Here is a 19,699-nt window from a genome sequence, read left to right as displayed (position 1 = left end):
CATAACACAAACTGAGATTATACTGAGTTTACCCTGTAAACTCTAAAATCCCTCTGGCTCGAACACCTGTTTTCAGGTGAAACTGAACACAGTTTGCTTAATTTGTGTCCGTCTCTTTTGGTTTCCTTTGACTTTTCACTACATTAAAACGACGCGCAGCCAACAGAAATGATCTTGCTGTACTTTTCAGCAGCACCGTATCTGCCATTTACCTTTCTAGATCTTCAATCAGCTGGTCGAGCAACTTCAGCCACACCTCTACTAGCTGGTTGTCAGAGACTTTCGCCAGGATGGCAGTTTTAAATGCCTCCAGGTTGGATTGCTGCAACAACAACACAATAGGGGTGAGGATTACACTCCAATCATGACATGATTTTCACTCTGGTACAAGTAGACACACGCACCAAACATTACATCATATTTAAAGTGCTTCAAATCTACAGGCAATAAATCATAGACTCTGATTGTCATCAAAGTTTTTGAGGATTACAGAGGATAATTCAGCATTACCAGGTGGTGAATAATGTAGAGGATGATGTTGACAGTGTCCAGGCGGTGGCTGATGTCCTCCCAGAATGAGAGAACCACAACCACAGGCTTAGTGTCCGCCCAGGGCAGGTAATAGTAGTGGTTACCTGGAGAGATTACACACAAATTAAAAACCCTTCTGATAAGACAGCTGGTTTTAAATGTGTCCATGGTGCATGAACAGATCAGATACCAGCTCCCTCACTCACCATCAAACACAGCACAGCTATACTGAGTGGTGGAGGCCAGCGGTTTGCAGGTGGTGTCCAGTTTGTTGCCGTAGTTACCGATGCTGACCTCAAACTGGATTGGCTCTCCCGGTTCCTGTATCATGGTGGCGCTGTGGAAGACCGCACACAGACTGTACTTCCTCCTCCGCTGGTATTTCTAGTTATGGGGAAGAAAACAGAAGAAGAAACAAGAAGTAGAAAATATTTTAATCAACTGAAATTCAGTATTCATGTACAGACTTTTTAAAGGGATAATTATAATTATATAGTAATATATAATCAATATCAGTTTAAGTGTGCACTATATTTAGAGTATTTCAACTGCTTTAACCTCGCAGTTATATAATGGCACTTTCCTGTTAGGCTGTCTAAGCCAAATATCACTCTCTCCAAACCAAACAAATTCAGTGGATGACTCAGTAATTTTACCTTGCAGAACACAGGAGTTGCTGGTCTACAGCTGCCTAAATCTGTTGGTTTGTTTATGTTATTGTGTAACTTTAGTGAAGGCAAACTATCCTTTTAAAACACTAAAGTCAACCAGAGACACAAATTCACCAACAGACTGAGGCACCAGTCTGGAAAGAGCCATATTTGGCTTATAACAGCAGTTTCCTGTCAGAAAAGCCTGTCTGTAGGCAAAGTAAAGCAGTGGAAATATTCTAAATATAACGTGCACTTAGACTGACATTGATTTTTTTCCACCTGGACCTCTTTAAGTGGCTAAAATCCATTTTGATGCTAAACCTGTCCACAGCAGTTCATTGCTTAACTTCCATGCTGGTACTCCTCTCTGCTTCTCCAAACTGGGGGCGTGTGGACCACCCTCTCCTGTAGCTAATACAATGACTATAGATAAATACTTAATACAACTCCACATCAAATAATCCCAACTATCAATTTAAAGATTGTAAACCCGGTTTTGGTGCAAAAGATGACATAAAGTTCACATCTCACCAGTAAAACCACACTGTTGTCAACCTGAAGCACACTTGTCAGATATCCCTCAGTGGATAAATAGTTACAATACCTGCACCACCAGGATGTCGTCACTGTTGATGCCGTCTACGGCTTTGTCTGCTTTGCCCTCTAGCTTAGTGGACAGCTCAACCAGGATCCTGCCCCTGTACGCCACTCCTTCTCCCTGCAAAGACATTGATATAAAATGTTGAAAAAGGAGGAGAAAGGTTACAATTGTAAATGACAGATTCTGAGAAGTCTTCTACCTTGCCATAGTTGAGATCCTCGTATGGGTCTGGCAGGCCAGTGAACTCTCTGGGGCTGCCATACAGGTTGACATAGCAGGGTCCAAAGACAGGCAGGAAACCCACTTCAGCCTGCCCTGTGTTAGCTGTGGAGAGATGGAAACAGACTTAAACTCTATTTGATTTAACTCAAGCAGAGCTAAGCAAAGCCTTAAAGGGACAGTTCCATTTATTTCAAGTGGGGCTGTATGAGGTATTTATCCAATTGTCAGTGTATTACCTACAGTAGATGGTGGTCAGCACAGCCCCAGTTGGGGGAAGCAGCAAGAACCCCAGTGTAGGAAGCTAGGAGGAAACAATGTACTGCTGTGGACAGTCAGCAGCAAGAAAAGGTTGTCTGACGGAAAAGTAAAATGTGAAAAAATTCTAAATCTAGTATACCCTTAAACTGATATTGATCTTTTAAAAGGTGGAGCTTTTTTGAGTGACTAATTTGATGCCGACACCGTCCACAGCAGTACATTGCTTCTGTGCTGGTTCTCCTCTCTGCTTCTCCAAACTGGGGACATGCAGGCTGCCATCAAGTGTAGCTAATAAACTAAGTTTGGATGTGATATGAACCTCATATCATCCCACTCAAATAATCTAATCCCTTTAATGTTAGTATGTCAGTGTTGCTGTACTTGAAGCGGTGGTAATGGACAGAATGAGGTGGAAAACGGGGAATGCTGGGTATGCATGAGGCAGGCACGACAGTATGACGACAAAAAAAAACTGTTAAACATTTAAATCCTAATTCTAACGTCAACACAGAGCATAGCACATTTTTATTTGCAATGTGCACACAGAATGAGACAATTAGCGTGCACAACATGCTCAATGCATCACATCTCATGCAACAGGGGGCAAAACAAAAAGCACAGGTGAACCTTCAAATGACGGCATTTCATCATTTCCCGCATGTTCCTCTATTCCAGGAGAAAAGGGACAATTCAAGTAGTATTTAGAAGTTAATACAAACAGGCACATAAGAATAACAACTTCAGTTCTAACTGTAATTTTTTTTTTCCACATAGTAATACAAATATAAAAATCTTCAATGCAAAGGCTATGAACTTCAGTACTTGGATTTGCACAAACGATCCAGACTTATTCTTAGGCATTTTATTTCCAGCCAAAATTAAATTATTTAAAGGTTTAAAGGTTTTATTTTAATAAGAAAAATCAAAGATGAAAAAATTAAAAACAATACCTTCTATTTCTCCACCAGAGGAGGCTATCTTGGCCAGGTTCAGGTATGTGGTGCCAATAGCATCATTTCCTGTCAAACGATCCCTGCAATCACCACAACACCTTTAGACTCATGCTGGGTAGCACTGAATTATGTGATTTCCTGTTAAATAACATGCAAATGTGACAGGGATACTGTTATGCTCTGCTTTGTGGAGGAAGTAAAGTATGTGGAATATAAAAACAATCTCTCTTCATAATGCATTTATTGGCTCTCTGAGCCAAGTGTGTTTTCAACACCTTCTGAGGTACATGTAGTTTTTATAACCTTTCCTCTTGCACTTATTTCCCTTCAGCCTTCCTGGAGTTATCGTACTGTTCGGTCACTCAAACACACCATAATAAAAATGGGCTGAAAATCGGTGCCAACAGGATCCCAGAGCGTGTTACTGAGGGGAAAGGGAGGGGCCTGCACAGCCTGAGTCACAGGCTGCTACATTATTCTCATGTGGTTGGTGATGGGGCATGGAAACACACACACACTCATACACACTCACACACACTCACACAGCGCAGCTGACCACACTGCAGGAATGCTGCAGTGCACTTTCTCAACCCCACATAACTTTATGGACAAAATAACAGTGAATCTTCTTCAACACAAAATAACACAGGCTAAAATCTTTTACACATAAAATCCATTCTTGTTCGACTTACCAATCAAAGACTGTCAGTTTGACACGCTCACACATAGAGGGGAACTACAGAAAATACAAGAAACAGGTAAAAAAGTCAGACTGAGAACTTCATTCCTGATATCTATTACTTCCTCACAAAAAAATTAAATGATTTTGACCTATATTTAATTGAATACAGTACAAAGACACGATATCTAATGTTTAAACTGATTAACTTTATTGTTTTTTGTAAATATACACTCATTCTAAATTCCAAAAAAGTTAGGACAGGGCCATGTTTACCACGGTGTTACATCACCTTTTCTTTTGATAACACTCAGTAAACATTTGGGAACAGAGGACACTAAATGTTTTTTATTCTTCTTGATATACTACTTCAGGTGCTCAACAGTCCGGGGTCTCTGTGTCCATATTTTGGGCTTGATAATGCACAACACATTTTCAACGTGAGACAGATCTGGACTGCAGAAAAAAGACATCATAGCACATGTTGCTCCAAAACCTGCATGTACCTTTCAGCATTAATGGAGCCTTCACAGATGTGACAGTTACCCATGATACCATGCACACATCCCCAAACCATCTCAGAAATTAGCACTGGTAACAATCTAGATGGTCCTTTTCCTCTTTAGACCGGACGACACAAAATCCATGATTTCTGAAAAACAATCAGGAATATGGACTTGTCACACCACAGCACACTCTTCCACTTAGGGTCAGTCCATCTCAGCTGAGCTCGGGCCCAGAGAAATCTGCAGCGTTTCTGGATGTTGTTGATATTTGGGTTTCGCTTTGCATGGTAGAGTCTTAACTTGTATTTGTAGATGCAGCGACATAATGTGCTTACTGACAACAGTTTTCCAAAGTGTTCCTTCGTTGTCTCTGTTGTAAATTTATGTGGGTTTTTAAAGCAGTTTTCACTGCAGTGGTACCTGAGGGGTCAGAGGTCATGGGCTATTTTATGTTGGTTTGCCCCTATGTGAAGAGATTTCTCAAGATTCTCTGAATCCATTGGTGATATTCCTAAGTCCCTTGATTCATCATTCAATCATTGCATTGTATTTTTATTTATGTTTTAAACAAACCAGCGTTTTTGGAATTAAGGTTGTAGGTCAGGAAACGGCTTTCCATCCTTAAGACCTCTTACCTTTACTTGGAGGTTCAGTACTTGGTTCCACTCTGGGTTTGCATTCTTCTCAATGATCTGAGTACACAGCTGGAGAGACAGAAAAATAACACATCAGCATTAGAGAGACAGGAAATGGGGATGAGAGTGGGGGCTAAGACATGCAGCCACAGGCGGGAACCAAACACATGGCCGCCGCTGAAGACTGATGGTCTCAATCTGTACCAACTGAGCCACAGGAGTGCCCCAGTAAATGGGAATACTAATGGAATATTCATTTTCATTAGCCATATAAACAGTTTAATAAAAACAGGGGGGTAAATACTGGAATCTTTTCTGCATGTAAACAGTCAATGTTACATTTAACACTACAGCTAACCAGGAAAAATGACCAGGAACCTTTTTGCCAGCAAAGCGAGCCTCTAAGAATGGATCCACCAGGTTCTTCTTGTTTTCATCTCCTCCAAAAATTTCTTTCACGGTCTGGACGAATGCATCATCCACTGAAATAAGAAGACATTGAAAGCAAATTAATTAATCAATTATAAATCATTAAATCATTATTATTAAACTAACAGCATTGTAACATAGTCCTCTTGCTTTCATCAGATTTGGCAGCCTGCTGGAAACAATTGTATTTCAACAAGCTAAACCTCAACTTTGTTTTTTGTTTGTGAATCACTGACATATATAGAAATGGATGACATGACGGCTCCCCAAAAGTGAGGCCAAAACTTCTCGATCGCCCCCTGGTGGCTGGTTGCAGTATAGGTCATAATATGTGAACGATCTGAACCAGTTTTGTATGTGCTGTGTGGTTTAAATGACCTTTTAATTTGTTGCTGATATAAAATAATCAACTGCTTGTCTTACTCTGGGGAATGTCCTCCGCTCTGAACACCTTCAGAGACAGAGTGGCCCATCTCAGAGTCACTCCAGCTGGCAGCAGCAGATTACTCTCTATGTCATCTTGATCATCATCTGACTCCCTCTTCTCCACCTGCAGTATGTAAAATAGAAACAGCAGAAAAGAGTCCATGGCAGTGAGCGAGTGGCGTAGCCCGCATATTTACATGAGGAAAAGAGGAAGTGATCAGCGTCAGTCAAAGTTATCTGAGGGCTGTGATCTGTCAGTCATACCGGAGGCTCATCTCCAGTCCCCACCACAAAGAGGCTGACTTTGAGGTAGCCTTTAGCTCCAGAGCTGGAGTCGTCTGGGTCATTCAACAGGAGCCACTTCCTCATCACACAGTGGGCTACAATGGGACAGACGCTCATATAAATACACCATATAAAGGACACATAGAGTTCACTAATACACACAATACCATCGGGTAGAACGTACTGGCAAGTGAAAAACATTTTGAGATAATGTAAGTAAACAACTCAACTCATAAGTACACATGCACTTACATTATCACTTTAAGTTGATATGGCAAACCTGTTAGCTAACAGTTGCTTATTCACACATCCAGCAGTTTTGGAGCAACATTTGCATTCCTGTGGAGTTTTTGGCTACCTGGCTAATGTGAGTCCATTATTTACCTTCTTTTTAGCTCTGTTTAGTCTCCACCGTTCTAAGGAACACGTCTGATTTTGCAGCTGAATTGCTCCACTGTGTTCACGACCTAGTTCCTAACTCTGTCTGTTTGCCATTTGGTGCTGTGTATAGGGGGTTTTAGACCTTTTTAGCTGAAATCTACACTATGAGAGCGGTAAAGTTGCAGGAAAACCAAAACAACAAGCTGAAAAATGCTATAAAAAAAAAAAACGATAAGAACTGCAGCGTATGATTATCTAATTCTTTGTGGGTGCAGACATTTATCATATTACAGAAAGAGTAACCAGAATTACTAATATGAACAAACACAAGGTCGACTAAAAACTACACTATTTCCCTGTCACGCTCTAACGTCCACAAGCTAAACAACAGCATCCTCTCAGCAAATGTAAATGACACACAAATCTGTGGTTGGTAACAGGCTTACCTGGTTCATCATACACATAACCAACGTCCAACTGTGTGAGAGAACAAAACAAGATCAGCAAGATTCGTATTAACGCATTTAACACACTCCTCTACGTATTATGTGAAGATTAGATGAAACCAGGTACCTTGAACTCTCCCATGAGACTGTCAGCCCTCAATGAATAGGAATTATACACCTGCAGAGTGTAACAATTCACAGTTAAATATTCATACACACTGACAGAGGATAGGAGTCTAAAATCAACTTATGTGTACTGACCCGGAAGCTGAGGTGCTTATCAAACAGATCTGATGGAAGCATGTGGACGTTGTAGAAGAATATCTGCAAAAATACAAGATTCAATGAAGATAGACTAAATAACTGCATTTAAAGTGGGCATCTGAGCAATTTGTGTGTTTTGTAATTTCAGATGGCTAGCCCTACACCTTGCCAAATTATTTTTATGTGACAGACCAATAAAATCAAAAGGCACAAATCATCTGCCAAAATTGCGTCATCTACTGCCCCACTGTACAAGAGTTAAGCGAGAGTACCTCATCAAAGAAGGGGTTGTTTCCCCTCTTGATCCTCGTCCTGTGGGTCTGTCCACACACGTTAACCTTCACCACTGGTTTGATGTTGTTTCCAGACAACTGACGCGCCTCAATGATCCGCACACGAATCTACAAGGCACAAAGTGTCACAGTATGAAGATGAAGGTATAAAATTCATGACAGTACGAGAGCATCTGACTCTGATCAAGATTACCTCAGTGCATTTATACTGTAGATGTATAGATACATAACCTGAGAATCATCTGAGAAGCATTGTTTCCGGTAATTCATGCCAAAAAATAATCAAACTTTCTTATTGCTGGCTTTACAAACATCCAGAACATTTTAAACATACAAGGATTACAAAGAATGAAGGTAGCCTGTAAAAAGCATCACGTTCTTTTGTAAAGAAAGAAATGACGATCATGATTGCTTATGATCTTTTTATCCCAACCACAAGCATTCATTGTAGTTTGCATACATTGCTGCCCAGACAACAATGCATGTACTGTGCAGTATTTACTTACATTTCACTTTAAGCCACCGACTGCGCAAAATTTCTACACAAACCACATGTCATTCAACAACCCTAACGCATCACCACTACATATCTGTTAGTGTTCCTTATTTAACTTGTATTTTTTTGTTTTTAACTGTATTTTATACAGCTTTTTTGCACTTTTCATCGCTAATATCTTGTTTCATTTCTGTCTTTTAATGTGAATGTGTGAATTCATAATACACCACACAATTTGTGAATGACAACAGCAGGTTCATTGTGCTTGCATCTTATTGAATCTTGAATGCTGCTAATCCTTCCCTCTGCAAACAGTGAGATGGACAGGCTGAAAAGAACACAGACTCCAACATTTTTGCACCAAGGATTGCTTCAGTTTACACAAACAAAAAAATGCATAACATCAGAATCAGAAAATCTACTCGTATTGGCTTTAAGTGCTTGATTTGGAGCTAAAGAAGAAATATAAAAATTTTAATCAGCACACTAGTTGTTGGGTTTTGTTGTGTGTTATGTATCTCTTCGGCAAAAACACTATCAAACTGACCTGGAAGTCTTGAGGTTTGTTGACCAGTCGGTGGCGTTTCTGTGCCCTGGCCACCCGCTGGCGGAGGTTAGTTGTCTGACCAGGGGACATGGGGGCACCTGCAGAGCCACTTTGGCCTCCATCTGGTAGAGTCTCATCGCCCTCACCCCCACCACCTAATCAGAAAAACAAACAACATGATCAGAGATCAAATACATAACATGGCTCGAAATTAACTGCATTCCTGAGAATTAGATAAACACACCAGCATCCACTGTGGCATCTCCTGCTTGAGGGTCGTTGGGGTTTGGTGCAGCGTTGGCTGGAGGATCATAGCCAATCATGAGGTTGATTGTAGCCTGGAACCAAAAAAAAAGAAGAAGTTCGTCTATTATTTCATTTATTTCTTTAAAACGATAAAAGTTAGCCTGTTTATTTTATATTTGAATCCGTAAAGAAAGAACCTTACTCCAATATTCTGTCCACTGTCATTGACCAGAGGGACGTTTCTGGACGGTAGTGATCTCACTTGACCAGAGGCAAGATCTCTCAAAGAGATTTTGGTTGACCCGAGCAATCTGTTAATGGAAAAACAATGGGGAAACTAAACACGGAAACAGATTTGTACTGGGTGTCAGGTAATTTTATAGGTGTTATAACGTCAGTTTTCTTGATGACAGTTCTGCACTGATTTCCTGATTTGACAAGACAAAGCTCAGGCTGCCATTTTATTCTAGTCAGCACACATATCAGTAATCAAGTTACAGAGCTCAGAGAAATGAAATGTTGTGTGTGTGCTCAGTGAAGTCACATTCACAAAAGAGGCATATAGCAGGTTGCCACCCAGAGCCAACAAACCCTGCCTGCTCAGACAAACAAACGCACCCCATGAGCCAGCATACAGTCAACGCCGCACAGAAGCTACCTGCCAGTGATTCACAGCGTGTTTAGATCATCTTTGACCTCCTGCAAAGACAACTGAAAACAAATACTTCTTCCATTTGAACTTCATTTACATACAAGCTATGAAAAACAGAGCAAGGATGATTCTGGAAGTGTTCGAACTAGACCAGCGATTATTTTTTCTACTGGTCAAATAACAATGTGGTTAACCTGAAAAGTACAGTTGTACCACCAGTCCAGTCTTGGCTAAAAATCATGGCATCTTCCTGGTAAGAAAAACATTATCCTCTACGGTGTGGATCAAACACTGAGTAAACAATAGCAGTTTTTCCATGAAGTAATTTGCCTCCGTCAATGAGTCGAACAGTTTGCTTATGGAATGTTAATTACAGCATTTCCTGAGAAAAGAAGTAATCATTAACATCTTAATGATCAAGCTGCGAAAAAAGATCTAATTAATCAAACTGCAGAGAGAAGGCTGTGAGTAAAGGACGCAGATAAAGTTGAACTACAGTTGCTGTGAGAGCTGTGTGGCTTTAGCTGAAATCTAACAATCACATTCCTCTGTTAGATATTTCAAGGATAAAAATTAAATGAAACTAAGGGTCTATCTGACTGCCATGAATACTGGCTGTGTTAAATTGAAAAAATTGCCATGAAGCAGTTTGTTACTGCTTGCGGTTGATTGTTTGGTCTGTCTTGGTGTGCAGCCAAGAAGTATACAGCTTCATGTGCAACTTGTTTATGCTCAGTCAATTAGGAATAATATGAAAGCAGTGATGTACTACTTGTTCTGAGAAGAAAAAATATTGGCCACTGAACCATTAGAGGCCTGAGTATTTGAAATATATACATGCAGTTGCCAGTTTATTAGGCACACCTTGCTAAAACTAATGCAGTCTAATACAACAGTCCTGCAATACCTTCATATAAGCTGTTTTATACTGACAGGTGTTTCTACTATTTTGTCCATCCCACTGATAACAATGAAGGCAGGTGAAATACCAGAAACAACTCTGCTATATAGTTCAACAGCACCACAAAGTGCATCTAGCCAACACCTCTTTAAAAACAACCCCCCCCCCCACCTGTTTCATTGAACAGGTTAGTCAAGTCTGACTGAGATTTGTGCAAATTAGAATCTATGGCCCCGACCATGGCTCTGAATTATCAGCAGCTTAGCTGTGCTGTGTATTGATAAATCCATGCCACTGTCCGGGGTGCTGAAGTCGCAGACATAATTAAAAAAATCATATGACACTTGATATTGTCTAAGAATTTGAATATTATTATAGCATGATACGGTATAAGTGTCGTCTTTTCCTGGTTTTAAAGGTTGTATTACAGTAAAGTGATGTCATTTTCTGAACTTGCTCTGGCTGTTCTCGTATTTGCCTTTACCCAGTTAGTCATTATATCCACATTATTGATGAGTATTCACCAAAAATCTCATTGTGTTAAAAATATTTTGTGAAAGCACCAACAGTCATCCCTATAATACTGTCACTATATCGAGGTATTTGGTCAAAAATGTTGTGATATTTGATTATGATCATATCGTCCAGCTCTACTATATTGCAGCCTGTATACTCTATTGAGCAGTGTCACTTTTATGATCAAAGCAAAAGTAGTAATGTGAAAGAGCAAAAGAGTGAGAGGAAAACCCAGACCAGGCCACCTCTATAATAAAATATTTTAGGGAAGACATGATCACAGATATAGTTTTCACTATAGGGTTAGGCTTAGGTTTGAGTTTGGGCCATCTCCCTGCTAAAAAATTAACAAATCACCTACTGGGTGTACCTAACAAACTGCCAACAGATAAATGTATGCTTGTCTGAATAAAATAATGTTCACTGTATTGAGCCCAGAGTAACACAATATAGTGAATGGAATGCAGCACAAAGTGTAATTTGTATCTTTGGGTGGACTGAGTCATATTATTCTGGCAGCAATCCTGACAGGGGGAATTTTCCCAAGACAGAAACTCACAGTTCTTCACCGTGGACTGTAGATTAAAATGACACCACTGCAGGCTCAGATTCAAAAACGTCCAAGACTGACCAGAACTCGAAGCTTTTGGACCTCAACATTTTTTCCCCCCTTTGCTAACAACTTTTACCCGGCCTGGATGGAAATGTCACAAGAAAAGAAGTGCAAGGAAAAGAAAACCACCATGTTATGTGAACTTAACTTCGATCAGGAAAGTCTTTAAAACTTAAAAAAGAAAAGCAAGAACTGGACAACCTGAGAACATAATGCCTCTGACCATCATTGTAGCTGGTGTGGTCCATCAGCATACATACGAAAATCAGGCTGATGGGTCAAGTAGTATGTGAGATTAGCTGTGGAGGAGCTTCAGGTCTGTTCATCACTCACACAGACACGCATGCACACAAAAGTAGAGCAAAGTTAGATAGAATATATATGAATAATTCAGTGTACTTCATATACAATTACTCAGGCAGCTGCATATCAGGTTGCCAACACTTTAAGCCATTACACAAATAGTTGGATAGAGTTTTAATGGGAGAAGAAGGGATGGACTTATTGTTTTGGCTGCACTCAGTGCTCTGCACCAGGAAGGAGGCTGACAAAGGGGTTCTCCAGGGAGTCCGTGACTCTATAAACCTGGTATGTAGCCTCAAATGACTGGGTGACCAACAACGCCTATGTGCAATTTTCCAATTGCCTCTCAGCAAAAACATTAACAGGACTCAATCAAAGAGTAACTTCAGGTATCTCCTATGAAACGATCACCTGAGGTTTTCAGCTCAACTGTGTTTTGTTAAGAGCATTCAAATATGAGAGAGATTAAGTCACACAGTAGATACGATAGTGTGCAATTGGAGAAGCAGTGACACCAGCCTGAACATGTTCCAAAAGTTATGGGGCTAATATTAACAGAGCGGTGCCACTTACATTTGTGAACAGGATCAGGAAGACGTACTTCGACTGACAAATCCTCCATTGTTTTCCATGTAAACACACAAGGAGATGACCAAAACAGGGTGAGTCACAGGGAAACATCCCACCTCTGCTGACTAAGTCACCACATCCAAGCAGTCACAATCACCCACAGACAGGGTGACACTATGCATATAGAGTTATTATTGGATGTAGATACAGTTTTCCCCTTTGTCAGAATGTTAAAGGCCTCAACAGATATCAGTGCTTCTTGCCACCAGACTTGCAGTCACACACTCAAAGTTTAACTTTTTGGCAATTCCACACATCCTGGTATGATCTGATCACCTCCCTGTGACACGGAAAGCTGATTTTCAACACAAGCAGCATCACAAGAGGAAGAGTGTCCTTGGCAGGGTTTCTGTTCAAAAACTTCCTCCCCTTGTCGTCATCATCAATTTTCTCTCACAGATCCCTGTGGGATGACGATGACGATGCATCACAGATCTGTTACAAGGCTGTGAAAGCCAGACATCACAGTTCCCTGATTATTGCCTCATATTTATCAACAGACTTTTCAGCTGTAAGGCTATAAAATCCAGAAATATTCAATATACATGGCCAGTGAAAGGAGGGGAAACACTTAAACAGGCCAACTGATGTCTGACTCTGCGTGTTATAAGACGGGAAATGAAACACTCTGTAGTTCTGCTGCTCCTATTTCCTGTCACGTTGGTGTTATCAAAATACTAATCATGCAATAACTTTAAAAGCCATTTCAGTGTATTCCTTCGTTTAATATGTAACTATTTTTATCTCAACATTGGTGGGATAAAAACTAGAATGCAAAGCAAGTGCAAAGCCTATCAGGACAGTTAATTTTCAACCATGAACTAGTTTTACTAAATTGATGGTCTAGATACTTTTAACTGTATTCAATTTTAGCTTGCAGCACAGCGTTAAGGATGACAATGTCAGTCCACTGATCAGTCCACCACTTTGGTCTAGACTGAAATATCTGAACAACTATTCAACGGATTAGAGCTGCAACAATTAATCTGCAATTAAACTATTTTGATAATCGATTAATCCGTCTGAGCAATTTCTAAAGAAAAGTGTCACATTATTTTGGTTTCTTTACTCCTTTATGGCAGTAAACTAAATATCTTATGGTTGTAATTAAAACAAGACATTTAAGGATGTCATCTTGTGCTTTGGGAAATACTGATTGACATTTTTCACCACTTTGTGGCTTTTAAAACAAACAAATATTAATCAATTATTCAACTATAAACATAATTGTTAGTTGTAGCCTTAAAATGGACTGCCATTAAATCTTGTACAGTTCTTCTTGATCCCCAGAGGATGAATCCTACTGACTCTGGTGATCCTTTTAATCTAGTGCCACCATGAGGTTGACATTTGTGGTTCAGAGTGAAAACAACTTCTTCTGTCAGCTGATCCCGAGACTTTCAGATCATACCCTGTCAAATACAGGTCAGCTTCAGACCAGCTCTGCTTTCCAACAACCAATCAAAGTAAACCAAATTATGAAATTAACAAAAGATGCCTAACCGGAACATTGGACGAATCAAACCAAAACTCAGAACAAACTGAATTGCTATCTGGCCCTAAACCATGAACATAAATTGGCAAATTATCTTTTTACTGTCAGAGATAAAACAGAGACAGATCCTGACCAAATACAGACTCTGGTACCACAGGGTATTCATCGAGAGATACAAGAAGTCAAGGCTACAAGTCAAGAAAAGAAATTTTCTGTATCATAAATGTTCTGGCCATATTGTTTATCAAACATTCATGCCAATAAATCATATTAAAAGGAAAACTATTGGGTGGATTGCTGTGGAATTTGCCACAGATTTTAAAGGCCCCCAGAAGGTGAATTCTAAAGACTTTGTTGATCCTCTGACTTATTCCCTGGTGCTACAAGCAAATCACAGGTTTCTCTTTAGCTGTTCAGGGAAACAGCATATACTAATGGATGAGCACAAATTTTGGTTCAAGACATTCGTGGCTTCCAGAGGATGAATCCTAATGATGCTGGTGATCCACTGACATTTCCTCTGGCGCCATCAGGAGGTTGACATTTTGTTTTTTTTTATTTAAATATCTCAAGTATTGTATCGGTTGCTATGGACTCTGGTACAAACACTCGTGGTCTCTAGAGGCATTCAAGTGACCTCTGTGAGCCCCTGACTTTCCATTTAATGCTGCCATGAGGTGGACATTTGTGGTTCAGAGTGAAAACAACAGTAGGATGGATTGTTGTGAAATTTTCTATGGATATTCAAGGTCCCGTGAGGTTAAATTCTATGACTTTCATGATCTTCTGACTTATTCTATGCCACTTCTTCTTTGAAATATCATAATATCTACCAATGGATCAGCACAACCTTATGTACAAACATCCATGGTTCCCAGAGAATGAATCCTAATGACGCTAGTGATCCCATGACATCGCCTTTAGTGTCTCTTTGAGGTTGACACTTTCTGTTTTTTATTGAAATACCTCAAGTATTGTATGGACTGCTGTGACATTTGGTACAGACAGTCATGGTCCCCAGTGGATGACCTGCAATGGTCACTTGGTGATCCCCTGACTTTTCATGTACCACCATCATACATTCAAAATGAATTGTCAAGGACTTTGGTTTAAGACTGTATAAGTAATCAGATTCCCTTCAGCTTCAGTTTTACTTGTTGTTTAGTGCTAATTAACAAATGTTAGCATGCTAAGACGGTAACATTACTCGCTAAACATTTGAGACATCTTAATGTTGTGAAATTTGTACTGTCTTATGATTGTGTTTTTATACAACACGTTAAGTTTTCTTAACAGATGTTACTCTCCCTTTTCCTTCCCAGGGGCTAAAGATTAAAGCTGCTTTAGCTAAGAAGCTGTGCACTGTCCCTGTCAAACAAACAAGCAAATAAATTAATAAATAAATAAATGTCAGCATGTCAGCAGTGTCTCTGTTAGCATGTTGTGATTAAGTGCATCCTTACAGAGCTGCTGGCATGGCTGTAGATGTGTGGCATGTTTTGACCTGTCTACCATATTTTGGCTTTACTTCTTTAAATAACTGTCTCTAAAAAAAAAAAAAAAGGATTAAAATTGAAGCATGAGGAATTCGAACCTCAAGCATGTGTCATTTCACATCTGAAGAATATATGTAAGGAAGTGAGACATCTTGCCCATTATTTAACTCATGAAACTCCCTATAGTCAAAATTTGTCAAAGACTGTGCTGTTATTTACGCAGGGGAACCTTGCCTTACAATCTGCTGATTCCTTTCTAAAATCTAATTAGTTAAGAAGACACCGATTGCTATTTCTTGTTCTTACTTTAGTTGCCACGACGACAGGGATCTCCCATAACAACAGCTGGCAAACTATTTATGAGAATGAGAGAAGTACTTCTCTGCTCCCACTGTGTAGATCTTTAGGGAGTGTGTCAGACGGGCCAGCCCAGTGGAAAACTTTACTCAAGTTAACATGGACTCATGTGCTGGAAACACACATCTGAGAAGCTCCTCCCTCAGTTATGACTGTCCCGTACACTGGGGGAACTTTTAGTCTGTAAAGTGTATGAACAGGACAAAAAAATATACCATGTATGATCTGTTGGACATAAATCATGCATCAAGATACACTGTCATGTGCCTTGTTTTCTTATGACTTTGATCGCAGTAATTAGTGATGTCTCGGAAACATTCTTCGTGGCTGGTCTAGATTGGTCCCATATGTGACTCTGGCTTTATTTGGAACAAGCAGCCTTGAGCTGTTTCGCAGCGACTTAGAAAGATTTTGCATGGCAGCATCTCTCTTCACACACTATCAAACAGCTCATACAGACTGTATATACCACAATCACACCATTACAAATTTTGTTGATCAAATAACCACCACAAACCATATGCCTTTAAGATTTGTCCTTGTCCTCAGTGACAGAGTGCCACACAAATCCCAAACAGAGCAAGAGAAAACAAACAGCAATTCATCCCTTCATTGTCGCCCAATCAGGAGCAGTCATCCCACACAGCCCAGCAAGTCTCAGCATGGTAAGCAGGGTGTGAGGGGGTAGAGGCAGCCAGCTACATAACTCAAACACTGGGCCACTATGACAATATCTAACTTATCTTCCTTGTATATTACTGTGTCATTGCTGATAATGATATACATCCCAACAAGCAGGTGGTGGCCTTTGTCAAGTACAAATAACTATTTTGCAGCCAAGGTACTTCAAAAGCTCTTCAGATTGAGACTGGCCTAATGTCAGCTCATGTGCCTGTGTTGTATCTGAACAACCTGTGAAAAAAATGACATCCATACAAGTGAAAAATCAAAGAGACAGCTACTATTAGCTAACCTGGAACCATATTACAGAATCTTCTTGACTTGCAGATGTGAAGAGTAGCATCAATTGCAAGACAACAGACATAGGTTAATAAAGAAATGTTGCATTGAGTATTCAGGATTTCCTAACCTGAGATAAAATAGGATGATGAAAGATAAGACAAGATTCCTAAAGTTATGATTTGTTTCTGTAATCCCACATTGGGAAAAGTTCCTATCTCAGACTCTTCTTATCTTAAGACCTAAGTTAGGGAGTTTCTTTAATAGGATCCCTGCAGTCTGACTCAAGATGTTTTTGGCTCAGACCAGAAGAAGTTTGCACTGTGATTCACTGAGGTGAGGTACCTGGCTTCTCTTTCATCACTGCGATCCGCTTGTTGCACAAAGCGTAAAGCCAAAGCTAACAGCGCGCTCAGTCTCAGGGGCTGCAGCGTTGCACTTACTTGTCTTTCCCAATAGTTTCATAGTCTTTCACAACCACGTCTATGTGGGAGCTGGGGTCCAGCGGAGTGCCCTTCAGATCAAACTCAAGGACCTGTAAGACAAGATGAGGGGGACACAGTCCAGCAGATATAATACTTCAACTGCTGTTATGACCCAAAGAAACATTTTATCTTTCAAATGATTTATTAACTCATTTAGAAGAAAGTCACATCTAACACCACTACATCAGCCACATAATCTGTGAACATGGTAAAGCATACTGTGACAGTCATATGATTGTCATACTATATATTTGCCATGTGATGACTAGTGCTGTAAATAAAGTGGGGATATCTTGCAATTAGTCAGTCATTCCTTCTTTCTTTACCAGCTAATGTAAAGTATGCTTGTTTAAAAATCAAAGTTAAAGAGATACATATATGACTGTGAGTGTGACCATATGTTTGTGTAATGGATTTACCTCATTCCACACCGGATTCACCTCACTGTCAATTGATTTTGTTTTCTTCTTCTCCTCTGAAAGGGAATTTTTTTGGTGAATATTTGCTGAAAGATACTTGCCGTTTCTCTTCAACGTTTGACACAGCAGCTTATTCCTCACAATGAAAATATTGTATGGCACATGACGTCTAAAGAACAGGACACGCACAGGTCAGCCAACCCAGGAATTCACCTATAATCAAGTTAAGCACTGCTGAATCAGTTTTTATCCAAACTGGCACAGTTCTGCATGCTTTATGGGAAGAGTGGTGTTGGTGTTAGTGGGCTGCAGTTTCTGCTTTTACAGGGAAGAAGGAAAAAGACAGAAGTTGCCACACCTGTGGGTGATGATGATGACACCAGCTAAAGAAAACAGCTGTGAGCAACTAGGTCTGATTGCAAGATCTTTTCCACTTCGGGAAGAAAGACCATTCTGTGACTGATATCAATTTAATGCAGCAGTTGCAAGCTAAGTTCCTTACAACCTTTAACCTTCATAACTTTTCCCTTCATTATACTCTTTTTTTTCCCTTGTCTTAGCTCATGTCTACACACTGTATCCTACAGGTCCTGGCATGGTCCACCCTACCCAGCTGTTTTTTCATCTTGGAAATGCTGTGACATGTTAGGAAAGTCTTAAGTGGCGCAATACAATTTATGCTGATTAAGTTTTTAACATGCTGCATTTAAAGGACACTTCTAGCCTAAACTTTTTAAACTTTAAATGGACCATCGGGCCTCTAGTTAATGCACAAATACAGCAGAGCTGCATAAGAGCTCGACTACAGTTTATTACATAAGCAATCATTTAAATACCACAGCAAAGTTAAGTTTATGATGTTATATTATGTAATCAAGCAAGTGGGTAAAAAGTTAACATTTACATCAAACAACATGCTTTACATTTATCCAGAAACCTAAAAAAAAAAAAGAAATTAATAAACTAAATAAGATGGGACTTACCTTTAAATATCACAGAGGTAATTGGATCAGGATTTCCAACTCTCTTTTTAGGCAGGCCTTTAGCCGATTCTACCACAACCCGCAACATGGCAACAGGCAGGTTTAAAAAACACTATGTAAGTAAGAAAGAATTATAAAAAGTCTACAGAGAAATGTCGTGTTTTGTCATCCTCACTGCCCCATCACTGCAGCCCACGGGGCAGGGCTGAGTGAGGAAGTCTAGGTCCCGATGGTTCGGACGGGGGGGGGGTGAGGGCGGGTCACGGGGGTGTAATTATTCTGACTGGAAGCGAGTGAGGTGCTGCTGCCACCGTGTGAGTGCAGCGGAGTGGAAAAGACTCAAGTCGGATCACAGGATACATAGCTGTGATTCTTCATCAAATCCAGTAAAACATTGTGCAGCATCCTCAAAGAGTGTCATTTTGTTCAGCGAGAGTAAAGTCGTCCTGACTTTGTATATTTAACGCTGGTAGTTGGGGAAAAATCCAACACTTTTCGGGTTATACTTTGCATCTGCACGTATGAGCGTTCATCAATTTTACTGTGGCTCCATCTAGTGTCCGTGCTGGGTAATAACATGCATATTTGACAGTCGACAGTGGGGCCACTCAAGGGACCCTCTCAACCTAACTACTCCACTGCCCTTTGTAAACGTTTCTGGGTAGCAGTGCATGTACAAACATGTCTGCCAAAAGCAAGAATATATCCATCCACAGAATGTATATGTATATTCTGAAATATGAGGTACTATCATTGATGGAAAGATACAAGGTAGATTTATTTAACATTTTACACATTGAACACAGGGTTGGATAGCAAGAATAACTTGTAGTTCCCTTCCCTGTACAGAGTTACATTTAATTTACAGTGGATTGGTTGAATAAATACAAATAACAAATGACTAATGTTTATAATGATGGTGATGAGGGCTGAGGAAGAAGTAAGCAGTGTCAGCCTGAGGGTAGAAATAGTCTGGTACAGCAGTGGATACTTCTGTATCTCTTTCCAGAAGGCAGCTGTGTGAACAGGCTGTGGCTG

The 19,699-nt window shown here is 40.0% G+C and overlaps 1 protein-coding gene across 1 annotated transcript in view; it reads right to left on the bottom strand.

Moving 5' to 3' along the window:
* LOC146311805 (myoferlin-like) overlaps positions 1-18,868 on the bottom strand; it is a 33,767-nt gene extending 14,899 nt beyond the window's left edge. The window contains exons 1-22 of the mRNA XM_084741331.1: positions 18,662-18,868; positions 17,679-17,734; positions 17,218-17,309; positions 9,054-9,162; positions 8,850-8,943; positions 8,606-8,760; positions 7,542-7,670; positions 7,267-7,329; positions 7,133-7,183; positions 7,006-7,036; positions 6,158-6,273; positions 5,891-6,017; positions 5,417-5,520; positions 5,039-5,107; positions 3,911-3,954; positions 3,216-3,298; positions 2,893-2,931; positions 1,985-2,109; positions 1,789-1,902; positions 738-915; positions 511-635; positions 213-322 (exon numbers count right to left, since the gene is read on the bottom strand). Coding sequence (XP_084597457.1) covers positions 213-322; positions 511-635; positions 738-915; positions 1,789-1,902; positions 1,985-2,109; positions 2,893-2,931; positions 3,216-3,298; positions 3,911-3,954; positions 5,039-5,107; positions 5,417-5,520; positions 5,891-6,017; positions 6,158-6,273; positions 7,006-7,036; positions 7,133-7,183; positions 7,267-7,329; positions 7,542-7,670; positions 8,606-8,760; positions 8,850-8,943; positions 9,054-9,162; positions 17,218-17,309; positions 17,679-17,734; positions 18,662-18,749 — 2,102 coding nt within the window. The 5' untranslated portion in view covers positions 18,750-18,868. The remainder of the gene's footprint in view (positions 1-212; positions 323-510; positions 636-737; positions 916-1,788; positions 1,903-1,984; positions 2,110-2,892; positions 2,932-3,215; positions 3,299-3,910; positions 3,955-5,038; positions 5,108-5,416; positions 5,521-5,890; positions 6,018-6,157; positions 6,274-7,005; positions 7,037-7,132; positions 7,184-7,266; positions 7,330-7,541; positions 7,671-8,605; positions 8,761-8,849; positions 8,944-9,053; positions 9,163-17,217; positions 17,310-17,678; positions 17,735-18,661) is intronic.
* Between the last annotated feature and the right edge of the window lie 831 nt (positions 18,869-19,699).

The sequence above is a fragment of the Lutjanus erythropterus genome, chromosome 17 (assembly GCF_056507025.1).
Source record: "Lutjanus erythropterus isolate fLutEry1 chromosome 17, fLutEry1.hap2, whole genome shotgun sequence".
Lineage (NCBI taxonomy): Eukaryota > Metazoa > Chordata > Actinopteri > Lutjaniformes > Lutjanidae > Lutjanus > Lutjanus erythropterus.
This window is presented reverse-complemented; position numbering and strand designations above follow the sequence as displayed.